Genomic DNA, 13,209 nt, shown 5'->3' on the forward strand with positions numbered 1-13,209 from the left:
CACAAGTGGCCCCTGCGCGGGAGCTCTCCTGGGCCTGCTACACTGCTCCAGGTCCCCCTGTCCCCCTCACTGCACGTAACCGAAGTCTGGGGTGACAGATCACACAAGTCTTGGTGAACCTGGCCGCTTTCTTCACCAGCTCCCCCCAGCCAGGCTCTGGCCCGGACCACGCACTCCGGAGACAGAGGGAGAAAGAAGGAACACACAGACAAAAAGCATCCCAAGGGCGAGGCAGAGGCTTCTTTTTATAAATCTCCATCTGTTATAATTCCTTTAAAAACGGGGGAAGGAGTAACAAAACAGTTGTCAGAGGTAATTTTCTAAGGGGAGCATCTCTAGCTAAACGGAGACGTCCAACACTGAGGGCCAGGCAGTGCTGGCGCGGGGTCTGCCAACCCCGAAAGCCTTGGAGGGTGCGGCAGTGAGAACCCCGCGGTGTCCGTGCCCGTGTCCGCGGAGGAGGCTCCGGGGCGGCGGCTCCCGTCTTTGGTCAGCACTGGGCGCTCACTTCATCTTTGGCTGGAGTAGAAGGTGGGCAAGGGTCACTCTGTACTCACCAGGACTCGTGCATGGCTTACTTTCACTTTTTATTATAAAAAAACACATACAAGAATTTTAAGAAATGATGACTAGTGGACAAATCAGGACCAGGGTGAGTTATTAAACCCATTTTTCTCTGTACAAATACTAAAATTCCGAAAAGTGGAATATCATCAAATGTGAGACACATTGTTGGCTGTCCGTATATACAGGGCACACGCGGGGGCCCGCCTGCGCAGGGCTAGGTGCAGACTCTGCGAGTCTGGACTCGCTCTCTCCTCCCGGGGCGGGGGCTGAGCGGCGGGAGAGGTGCCCCGGGTCTCGACCCTGAGCAGCGGCGGCCCCTGCCGGTGAGGACACTGGCAGAGTCTTCAGCCTCCGCCGCACGTGCTCCCAGTCAGTTGTTTGGGCACAAGGTCCAAAACTGGCTCAGGAACCAAATTAATGTTTTTATATTAAACTCATTACAAAATGCCACTCAGTTTCAAAAAGCGACAAAAAAAAAAAAAAAAAAAAAAAACTTTCTGCAGCAAAAAAGGGCTAAGTTCAAGTTTCTGTTGTTTGACCAAGACACACAAATTCCAGTCCAAACGTCCGTGCTCACCACAACCGGAAGGGAGACTTGCGTGGCTCGGGGCCAGCCCGGTGTCTCGGCCTCGGCCCAGGGGGCGCAGCCCGGCCTCTCCCCAGGGCCCGGGGCTGCATCCTGGAGGCCAGCTGACCACCGGCCCCGAAACACGTGAAGGCACTTGGGCGCGGCGCAGGCGCTCAGCCTCGCCCCTCCGCGCACAGCGCGCCCACCTCGTCCAGGGCACCAAGCACCGCGGCGGGGACGCTGCGCGCCGTCTCCCTGCGCCAGGCCTCCAGGATCTTGGAGATCTCCGCCGGGTTGCTGGGGCTCAGGTCACACAGGGCATACACTGCTGCCAGCTGGACCCCCCATGGGATATCTGAAAAGCATTTCCGTATCAATCATCACAAGAGAAAAGCTCTGCTGTTCACAATCTTAATGTTGTTAATCTAGTGAATCGCTATTCATATACTTTCTGCCAGCAATGAAAACTAACAATAATAAAAACAAAATCGACAATGAAAGAAAAGCTCATTAAGTCCTCCCAGGAATGGAAGAAACAAAACGGAGCCCAGTCTTGACAGGCCCTTGGTGATGCTGGCACCCTGGGATGGCGTGCGGAGCAGAGGGCACATAGGGAGTGCCCCTCCTCCAGACTACAGCCAAGCTCTCCAGTGGCAGCTCTGGAAGGACCACACCCAGCACTTAAGGTTCAACAGAATATGGATCCCACAGCATCCATCAAATAAACGACTCCATTTTCCCAAGGCAAGTATTTACACATGGACTTTGGAAAGGAAAAACAATGAAATGAGAGCAAATGAGAAACTGGTTTTTAGTATGAAAGTGTTAGTCACTCAGTCGTGTCCAACTCTTTGCAACTCCATGGACTGTAGCCTGCCAGACTCCTCTGTCCATGGGATTCTCTAGGCAAGAATACTGGAGTGAGCTGCCACTCTCTTCTCCAGGGGATCTTTCTGACCCAGGGATCAAACCTGGGTCTCCTGCTTTGTCTGCATGCTCTTTACTGTCTGAGCGACCAGTGGAGCCCAATACAGTACAGCAAACACTCTTACACACCTGAACACAGTGCACGATCACAGACATGGCATTTCACTGTAGACCAGAGCTAGCGTAGAGATTATGGTATGTAAGAGTTCCCGTTTAGCTTGAGTTTATTTAAGAGTTATTTAATTCAAGCTTAATTTAGTTCAATTTTACTCGCTAAGTTGTCCCCGACTCCTGCGACTCCGTGGGCTGGAGTCTGCCGGGCTCCTCTGTCCATACAATTCTCCAGGCAAGAATACTGGAATGGGTTGCCATTTCCTTCTCCAATTTTAGTTAAATTCACTAAACTATTTAGTTTAAAAAATTTAGGAGTCATTTCTTTAACCTTATTATTCACTATACACTGTTAGTGATGCAGTGTTCAACAGGAAGCGTCACACAACCCACAGGCTCAGATGGCGATGCTGTGGGTGCGGGCAGTGCTGCTCCAGCTTTAGAGTGACTTCCCCGTTCAGCTACATGGCCACCAGAGAAGGGGACACAAGGCTAAAACAAAAAGCCTAACAGAGGAGTCACACGGGGCGTGAAAGCCACCGTGATGAGCAGGAGTGCGTGCGCAGCTGCGGCTCTGGCCTCAGGCCCAGCTGTGAGCTGGCAGCACGATCCAGCTCGAGGTCTCTCCTGGGGCGTCCGCTTCCTGAGCATAACACAGCCAGCGCCGCCCAGGAGGGCTGTCCGGGGACCCCTATGCTGCACTGGCGGCAGGCCCAAGTGAGTTTCCTCGAGCCTCCTTCCTCATAGGAAATGTCTGAGCTGGCGGCTCTGGGGACAGTCCGTCAGCCACCTTCCAGGAACTCTAAGATGACAACACCCTGTCTAGACGGGAGGGGAACACCGTCTAGCGGGAAGGGAACACTCTCACGGGCATTATCTCAGCAGATTAAAGAGAAAGAAGTTCTCAGCAGCTCAACCTGCCGAGTCTCACCCTGGAAGAGGACAATCCAGAGGTTAAGCTCATCTGGGATGTAGATTTCAGATGTCACTGTGCGCTCCTCACGAAGCTGTGTAAACGCATTACCCCTTGATGGCACAGCATTCAAATAAAAACAAGAGGGACTCACTGCTTCAAAGGGTCACTTTTTGAGCTTTAAGCTCTTCCCGAATAAGACTATAAAATTACATGCTCTGCGGTATGCACATTAAAGGAAATAGGTAGCGTGAAGACTGGCTCAGGGGTTTCCAGTCTCCGAGTTCTCCCGGGTGCTACGGACAGACACCCAGGCTGCAGTGAAGCCGCTGCTTCTCATGTGTGACCCCACTTATCATCAGGACACACCTTCGGCTGGGCGCGTGGGGACAGCGGGGGTCATGGGGCGGCATGAAGCCAGTGCCAACGGCTGCTGAGACAGAATGCCAGCACCAGGTCAGGAAGAGTCCCTTCCTCCTTAGGGGTTCGCCACCCAAGGGCATGAGTGGCGACCACGGAAACGGCAGGAAACCCACACAGGTTCTAATGCCGGTGCTGAGAACACAGGCAGAGTGTGGCTTCGTCAAACTCACGCCCAAGCAGTGGGGGACATGCAGAGCACGGCACACGGTTAAGAACGCGAGAGACACTGGATGAGAGGAATGCAAATGATCTGAAAATAAGTGTGATAGACAGAAGCTGTACCTTCATCCTGCGCATGCTGGATAAACATACCAATCACCGTACTAATGTTCTTCACCGCAGACGGGAACCCTTCCTTCAAACCCAACTGACCTAAACGACCTAGAGGGGGAAAAAAAAAATGTAAACAACCTTGGGTTAACTGCTAACTTTTCATAAGAATTTAAAACTTATGTTTCCTTTTGTTCAACATTATGTGCACTGAGCTTCAGGATCTGAAACCAGGTTGTTGCTGCTGCTGCTGCTTAGTTGCTCAGTCGTGTCCGACTCTTTTGAGACCCCACGGACTGTAGCCCACCAGGCTCCTCTGTCCATGGGCTTCCCGAGGCAAAAACACTGGAATGGGTTGCCATTCCCTTCTCCAGGGGGTCTTCCTGACCCAGGGATGGAACCCGGGTCTCCTGCATTGCAGGTGGGGTCTTTACCACCGAGCCACCAGAAAGCCCAGTGTCAAAGAAGTACACCCACAATTAAGTACACCCAACAGGCTACTGAAGTACTCCTCTCATCAGCTACAGACTGTCCCGAGACCAGATTTTCTCCAAATACCTCAACCGGAACAACGTGCAGCCACAAGAGAATGCAAAGCAGCTATGGGAAACCAGACAGTGAAGAGGCTTACAACAAGATAAGGTTCCATTCTATTTTTGTTTGGAGATGGCTGGTTTTCATTAAAAATGCCATTTACAACTACTAGTATCATTTTATTAATTTCAAATGAATAGCCAAAATTTTTTTAAAGTATGAGTTCTAATTTCAACTACAGTCATTGACACACAAAACCTGGGCTGACGAAAGCTCTTTGGGGGTCTCACCAGGGAACTCACCAGGACAACGCTCCTCGCCGAGCCGCCACTCACCTGGGGGCACTGGCCTGCTCCAGAGCAGGAGCCCTCCCTGCCCCAGGGCCAGCTGTGTGGCCTGCCCCCTCTCGCGTGGGAGGGGGTTCCAGGGTGAGCCTTAGATGCCGCTGTGCCCAGGGCCACTCCCCGGGCTCTTGTGGCCAGGTCACCCTGCCCAGGCACCGCTGTACCCACGTGCTATCTCAGTGCTACAGACAGCCCACAGCTTTGTCTGTGAACCAGTCTACCTGGCCCTCTGTGTTGGCCACGGAGAAACCGAGGCACGGGGCACCACAGGAGCTGGTCACTCTGCATCCCCCATAAGGGCTCGCTGTACTGGTTATGTGCACCCTGGACGCTGCAACAGACACAGCCCTCCAGGAAACTCTTTCTACCAGGGACTCCCCGGGTAAAGCCTAACCCGGGGTGAAACCGTAAACGTCTGGATCCTGTCTCAGGCAGTCCTTCACTGAGGCTGAAAAGTAACAGACTTCAGAGATGAGAAAGTCAAGGCACTGTCCCTCTTAAATACCTCCTTGCATGAGGTCAAAGTGCTAAGTGCCTGTCCCCAGCCCTGTCCCCTGAGACCATCCATGAGGCGTGTTCAGTGCACGACGCACAGCAGAGAAAGCGGTAGGGTGCATGCCTCCACAGCTGTGGGGCCATGTGGCTGTGTCCCCAGGAAACACGTGGGCTTCCCTGGTGGCTCAGCGGTAAAGAACCCACCTGCTGGTGCAGGGAATGTGGGTTCAATCCCTGGACTGGGAAAGCTCCCTGGAGAAGAGAATGGCAACCCACCTCAGTGTTCCTGCCTGGAGAATCCCATGGACAGAGGAGCCTGGAGGGCTACCATCTACGGGGTCGCAAAGAGTCGGACACGACTCAGCTACTGCAGCATCACCGCCAGGTAACACCTGACTGTATTATACTGGGTCCTCTTCTTTTAATTAAAGACGCTTAATGAGTCGGATTTCAGAAGCTATCTACCAGAGTACATCAGAGATACAGTAAGAAAAACTCATGAATCTGAGTATACGGTTCAGGACTTGGCACTTACACGTATGATGACTTGACAAAGATGATGGATAAATATGCTAAAGAGATGGGAAGAGAAGGTCCCCCCCCCAGAAGGAATGTGGGCGAGTCCAAGGCAGCTGGGCCACAATGAAATTCAGGTAAGAAACATGGAGGTGATCTCAGATCAAAGACAACACGCTCCACACTCAGGGAGGCCTGAGGAGAGCTGAGGGTCATAGGGAATGTGGCCTAGTCTACAGGGCAGGGCTCAGAGCGGAACAGTCACCCAGGGCTCTCTGTCACGGTTTTATATGCAGGTATGTTAGGGAAAGGATGTTAAGACAGTTCCACAGAAAAGCTGAATGACGTGGCGAGACCCTGGACAGAAATGAAGCAGGACCGGCTACCACAGGAGACGTGCAAACCCTGGTGGGAGGGACAGGGCCGCCCGAGCTCGGGGCTCTGCTGACCTCAGCCAGGCTGTTTAAGAGTTAGAACGCTCGGGGCAGCAAGTGGTATCATGTGGCTTTATATGCCTCTGTGTCCAGTGGAGGCCGACTTCCAGCCTCACTCCACTCCCTTTCGACTCAGGACCTCAGACGCACTCACCTCTCCCCACACCCCAGCTCTGCCGGGCTCTCCACTCCTCCAGAGCCCTGGGCTCCACTGGCATTCAGGCAGGTTAATAATCAGGCGTGCCCACGGTGTGTGCTCACGGTGGTGTTCACACTCCAACCCTGCACCAGATGGCCTTGGATCATCCTGCTTTATTTCCCAAGGAGCAGAAACCCCACTGGGATTTACACATTTAGAGTTAAGAATGCAGATGATTCCTGTTTCATGAACACCTGCTGTGTGACTTCATTTATTATTATGAAGTCATACTAACCAACTTAATTATTCACTAAATTCTTTAGTAACTGTCAGCTTCAGAAACTGTTAAGATGCTTCTCCAACTCTTTCTTCTCAGAAACGGCTCAAACTCCACCTGAGATGAGTGCATGGGAAGGACAGCACCTGTCCCGCCCTAAAGATCTCTCAGGATTCCGCCCTGTCCTCAGACTGGGCCTCACGGGTGCCCAGCCCCAGTCCCCCACTAAGGAAGCCCCCAGCACCTGCTGTGCATGGGGGTCAGGAGAGCCTTCAGTGCCAACAGACATCGAGCAAAGCTCGCTGAGGCCCTCCTGGAACGGCCTGGCGGCCCCCTGCCCTCTGCACACCAGCCTTTCAGGCATGTGAGCTCCACCCACCCTGGTCCTCCTATGACCAAGCAGCGTTTGCCAGGTAGGCCAGACTCTTGTTATTTTCCACGTGACACTTGCTTCCTAATTACCCTTCCTTTGATCTACATTTACCTCTACATTACTGTTTTATTATACAGTACTGTTAACTAAATATTAATTATCCATTATTAATTACTCCTATGGGCTTTCATGGTGCTCAGATAGTAAAGAATCCACCTGCAGGATGGGAGACCGGAGTTTGATTCCTGGGTCGGGAAGATCCCCTGGAGGAGGGCATGGCAACCCACCCCAGTATTCTTGCCTGGAGAGAGTATTCTTGCATGGACAGAGGAGCTGGGCTGGCTACAGTCCATGGGGTCACAAAGAGATGGACATGAATTATTGCTGTAAGATACACAACTGCATTATATGTCACTCTTAATTATGTGTGTATATATATATATATATATATATATATATATATTACTCTAAATAATATGTCATCAAATCTTACAAACTATTCTGTCAAAGTGTTAGTTGCTCAGTTCAGTTCAGTTCAGTCACTCAGTCGTGTCTGACTCTTTGCGACCCCATGAATCGTAGCACGCCAGGCCTCCCTGTCCATCACCATCTCCCGGAGTTCACTCAAACTCATGTCTATCGAGTCAGTGATGCCATCCAGCCATCTCATCCTGTCTCATCCCCTTCTCATCCTGCCCTCAATCCCTCCCAGCATCAGAGTCTTTTCCAATGAGTCAACTCTTTGCATGAGGTGGCCAAAGTACTAGAGTTTCAGCGTCAGCATCATTCCTTCCAAAGAAATCCCAGTCGTGTCCAACTCTTTAACCCCAAGGACTATAGTCCGCCAGCCTCCTCTGTGAATGGAATTCTCTAGACACAGAGGAGAATTCTCAAGAGGTACGAACAATCCTTCTTGAATCTGTTAAGAGAAGCTGCTACTGAAACCAGGGTTTCCAGACACACTGATGCCATCACCTGACAGCTAGAAACGCAGCTACTGGCCCGTCCGTGTTCTGGCGGCCCCGCCAGGGACACTGATCTCACAGGCTCAGGAGAGCTGCGCCCTAAGAAGCCATCTGTGCTCCCACACCTCCATGCTTTCCTGTTCGGAATCTTAACTCCAAAGTATATGCTGGGTTATCTCCAGTGAAAATTAGTAAATGTCCACCTTGCAACCAGGCTGTTGTCAAGACTCAGCTAAGTATTTATTTGCAACATTCCTATGTTTGCAGGCGAACGCGCACAGTGCATGTCAGCAGACACAGCAACAAAAGCAGTCAGAGCCACTGTATTTCTTCCTGTGATCCTCTTACAAGACTGATTCACACGACTTAAAAATTCTTAAACCTCATTTCAAATGGCATTATCTTTCAGTTTTAATTAAATGCCAAAGATACAGAGGATGAGACTGTTTCAACTTTTTTTGACCTCATGGACTGCAGGACGCCAGGTGTCCCCGTCTTTCACCATCTAACGGAGTTTGTTCAAACTCATGTCCACTGAACCAGTGATGCCATCCAGCCATTTCCTCCTCTGTCATCCCCTTCTCCTCCCACCTTCAATCTTTCCCAGCATCAGGGTCTTTTCCAATGAGTCAGTTCTTCACATCAGATGGCCAAAGTATTGGAGCTTCAGCTTCAGCATCAGTCCTTCCAAAGAACATTCAGGACTGACTCCCTTTAGGATTTACTGGTTGGATCTTCTTGCAGTACGAGAGACTCTCAAAGAGTTCTCCAGCACCACAGTTCAAAAGCATCAATTCTTTGGTGCTCAGCTTTCTTTATGGTCCAACTCTCACATCCATACGTGACTACTGGGAAAACCATAGCTCTGACTAGATGGACCTTTGTCGGCAATGTAATGTCTCTGGTTTTTAGTATGCTGTCTAGGTTGGTCATAGCTTTTCTTCCAAGGAGCAAGAGTCTTAATTTCACGGCTGTAGTCACCATCTGCAGGGACTTTGGAGCCCAGGAAAATAAATCTGTCACTATTTCCACTGTTTCTCCATCTATTTGCCATGAAGTGATGGGACTGGATCCCATGATCTTAGTTTTTTGAACGTTTTAAGCCAACTTTTTCACTCTCCTCTTTCACCTTCATCAAGAGGCTCTTTAGTTCCTCTTCACTTTCTGCCATAGGGTGTTGTCATCTGTGTATCTGCTGCTGCTGCTAAGTCACTTCAGTTGTGTTTGACTCTGTGTGACCCCACAGAAGGCTGCCCACTGGGCTCTCCCATCCCTGGGATCCTCCAGGCAAGAACACTGGAGTGGGTTGCCATTTCCTTCTCCAGTGCATGAAAGTGAAAAGTGAAAGTGAAGTCGCTCAGTCGTGTCCAACTCTTAGCGACCCCATGGACTGCAGCCTACCAGGCTCCACCGTCCATGGGATTTTCCAGGCAAGAGTACTGGAGTGGGGTGCCATCGCCTTCTCTGCTGCGTATCTGAGGTTATTTATTGATATTTTCCCTTGCAATCTTGATTCCAGCTTGTGCTTCATCTAACCCAGTATTTTGCATGATGTACGCTGCATGTAAGTTAAATAAGCAGGGTGACAATTTACAGCCTTGATTTACTCCTTTTCCTATTTGGAACGAGTCTGTTGTTCCATGTCCAGTTCTAACTGTTGCTTCTTGACCTGCATACAGATTTCTCAGGAGGCAGGTTAAGGTGATCTGGTATTCCCATCTCTTTCAGAATTTTCCAGTTTGTTGTGATCCACACAGTCAAAGGATTTAGTATAGTCAATGAAGCAGATGTTTTTTCTCTTGCTTTTTCTATGATCCAACGGATGTTGGCAATTTGATCCCTGGTTCTTCTGTCTTTTCCAAGTCCAGCCTGACCATCTGGAAATTCTCGGTTCACGTACTATTGAAGCCTAGCTTGGAGAATTTTGAGCATTATTTTGCTAGCGTGTGAAATGAGTGCAATTGTGTGGTAGTTTGTACATTCTTTGGCATTGCCTTTCTTTGGGATTGGAATGAAAACTGATTTTTTCCAGTCCTGTGGCCACGGCTGAGTTTTCCAAATTTGCTGGCATACTGAGTGCAGCACTTTAACAGCATCATCTTTAAGGATTTGAAACAGCTCAACTGAAATTCCATCACCTCCACTAGCTTTGTTCACAGTGATGTTTCCTAAGGCCCACGTGACCTCTCACTCCAAGATGTGTGTGTAGACATGATAACTATCTTCAATGACCTAATGGGCCCTGACAAAGGAATTGGGTGAACCCAGTTTTGTTTGCTCCCAGGAGATGAATACATGGCAGAGAGTCAGTTCATAGTAAAGACAGCCTTCTAATAATGAATAGATCATATCAGTGATAATGAAATAACATAAGGAATGTAGAGCAGTTTGTCAGAGATGTGGCATAAAAAGGAAGAAAGTAAGTCAAAGTAAAAAGTAAAGACTTGTAAGGAGCAAACAGAGCAGCAGAACTAAAGGGTCACCGAGGTCCTCTTCAGACCTGAGACTAAAAACAATCCGTTTCATTTAAAATATTTTTAAGCAGTGATTTTAATTTCTGTATATTCAGCTTAGAATTGTAGAAACAAAATAAAACTAGTTCCAATTATGGAAGTACATTGTTATCCTTACTAAGCAAGTACAAAAAAAAAAAAAAAGGGTGAAAGTAGGGAAGATAAATTTATTTTATAAATCAAATTAGACTATAACTTATAGCAATTTATGTATCCTGGTATGTATATGTATATATCTGTCTGTATATTAAAATTAGTATCTGGGAATCAAGACTTCGATTATAAATAAAATGTACTAACAAGAAAAATCTTGACTCTCTGACAAAGATGAATAAAATGTTAACTTATAAAGAGTATGAGTAATGAAAATTAATTTATTGCAAAAGTACCAACGCTAATGGCTGTAAAGCCAGTCATAGTGAAGTTTCAGTCAACATTTACCATTATTCCACAGTTACTCTCCCACCAGGACAGCATCAATAACAAGAACAAATTCAGTACAAGAGACAACTCACCGATGAGCCTCAGAACTGACGCTACGATGATATCAGGAGTGTAGGCGATGTTCGGATGCCCTTTTCTGTACTTTATCCACCTATCCATTACAGGCCACAGCTCCTTGCTGCAAGATAACAACAAATATAGACACGTATGTATGTGTATGAAAGTATGCACGCCCACCATGGCTCAAATATTAAGAACCTATCTAAAAATGGTGTATAAGTGACAACCAGTGACGAAGAGGAACTTCTAAAGACGCAGCATTTTTGGCTAACAATAGAACAGACTCTGAAAACTCAGACTTTCCAGCTATCCAGGATCTGAGTGCTCACAGTGGCTTTAGGAAAGCTGCAAACTCCCGTGCCGGCATCTTTCTTCTGTTCAGGCCCTCTGCACAAGGCAGAGTGCGCGGCACCGTCCCCGAGCTGCAGAAGTGGAAGCGCGGAGTCTGGAGTTCATGTGCGCCCTCTAGACACCAGGAGCACCTGTGTTCTAGAAGCCTCGTTTCCTGGGGAGGAGCAAGGGCAGTCTGTACTTCATAAAGAAGGACTAAACCAGAGGAAACGAACCACACTTCATAGGGATTAAAGGAGCTTTCTACTGAACAGTGGCAATTCCTCTTTGCTTTCTCTTTTCAAAAATGTATTAACTTCTTACACAGTATTTATAACATTAGAAAAGTTTAATACAGACAAACGAAAGGAAAGTGTAAATTAAAAGCACCCCAAATAACACACTGCCAGTTAACTATCATTCTTCTAATTTGGGGCTCTTCCTTCCACACACGCCTACACCTGCATTTATGTAAGAAACACACAGTGACCACAGAGCTCAGGGATCAGGGTCACAAGTCGCTCAGGTAGGGATCCTGCCTTTCACCACTCCGTCCACTCCACCGGGGGGACCCTGGACAAAGCAGCTCTCCCTGGCACCGTCCACAGTGGCCTCACCTTTCACTGGGAGAAGGGCCCTGCCCCCAGCTCCTAGGAAGAGGGGACCCAGGGTAGACACTCGCTCGTCATTACACAGCACAGAACAGATGGCCCTGGCACCTTCTTAGTAACAGGCTACGAAACACTTTCGTCTCAACACATACAGATCTATGCAGCACAGCTCTTAATTCTAAAATGGCTGTGCCTCCTTACACAGACGCCCCAGAATTCAGTGATCTGTTGCTTCACATTTAGATATGGCATCTTTTCCCAGTGTTAGGAGAAAACAAGTTTCCACAGGATATCAAGATACATACTATCAATCCTTTGGGGACTCCTTTTCAATGTCATAAGCCCCTTTAAACCAGCCTCTCTCAGTCAGAGTTGTAAGAAAATTAAGGTTATATTCAACCACGGAACAATTATAAATACTTGACTATTTTTCCATTCTCCAAAGATGCTGCATATTTGATGCACAGAGAAAAGTTAGCTCATTACACAAAACAGATGCCTGAGCATATCAGACTCCGCTCTCTCCTGCAACTCCAGCGAGAAGAGGCGCCAGGGCAGAATCCCGAACAGCCCTGCTCCTATGGCCTCTCCACAGCACCTGAACGTTATGACAGTGACCACGGCATTCCATCTACATGTGCTCGCGGAGCGCCTCGCTTGAGTAGGCACAGGTCTCCACGTGCCAGGGAGGCCAGGGAACCAAAGGCCCCCCACTCATCAGATCCATTTCCCATTGGGAAAGAGACAGTAATGAGCGAATACAATGAAAAGTAGTGAAAGGTACCGTAAGAAAATAAAGTGAGGGGCTGTCACAGCGACACTGGCATTTTACAAGCAGTTTTATTAACTCTTACCAAATCAAAATGTGCCTTCTAAACGGTTCAGCTGCCTTAAAAGGAAAAATGATTTAAACCACAATTCGGCAATCGCTGAACGTACTGCTGACAATTCAAATAATCCAGCCTGAGTCAGGAGAGCAGTCGTACCTGATAATGTTGTCGTGCGTCCAAACCCACTTCTGATGGCAGCAGAGCAGATCGATGGCACATACGTGCTCCCAAGTGCTATCACTCAGGTCTTCCCCAAACCTTGCACTGGACTGAAATTCTGTTTTTGGACATAACTGTATGGTCAAAAGCAGCTTAGAAACCATGAAGCCAACATCTACAGGCGCATTCTAGCAAATAAAGGGAAAAAAAAGGGAATTTAGAATTTCGAATGTAACGCACCTTCTGTGGGTGATCTTAAGGCACATAACGAGCATCAGATGAGTCATCATGTCACTTTAAAAGACACCCTTTGAAAGCTGGATTTTGAAGAGGGAACTGTGTTTATCTAGGCGTAGTACCTGTCCCTAAATAATTATACAATAGTGCCAGAGAGGCCAGGTAAAAA

The 13,209-nt window shown here is 48.5% G+C and overlaps 1 protein-coding gene across 4 annotated transcripts in view; it reads right to left on the reverse strand.

Moving 5' to 3' along the window:
• Positions 1–218: 218 nt before the first annotated feature.
• The window catches only part of ICE1 (interactor of little elongation complex ELL subunit 1), a 69,268-nt gene continuing 56,277 nt past the window's right edge, over positions 219–13,209 (reverse strand). For 3 of the 4 annotated variants that reach the window (XM_060400281.1, XM_060400279.1, XM_060400280.1), the window contains 4 exons: positions 12,801–12,991; positions 10,885–10,991; positions 3,792–3,890; positions 219–1,490 (listed from right to left, as the gene is read on the reverse strand). In XM_060400281.1, coding sequence (XP_060256264.1) covers positions 1,309–1,490; positions 3,792–3,890; positions 10,885–10,991; positions 12,801–12,991 — 579 coding nt within the window. In that variant the 3' untranslated portion in view covers positions 219–1,308. The remainder of the gene's footprint in view (positions 1,491–3,791; positions 3,891–10,884; positions 10,992–12,800; positions 12,992–13,209) is intronic. The other variant, XM_060400282.1, reaches the window with a different exon arrangement.

This window comes from Ovis aries, chromosome 16 (assembly GCF_016772045.2).
Source record: "Ovis aries strain OAR_USU_Benz2616 breed Rambouillet chromosome 16, ARS-UI_Ramb_v3.0, whole genome shotgun sequence".
NCBI lineage: Eukaryota > Metazoa > Chordata > Mammalia > Artiodactyla > Bovidae > Ovis > Ovis aries.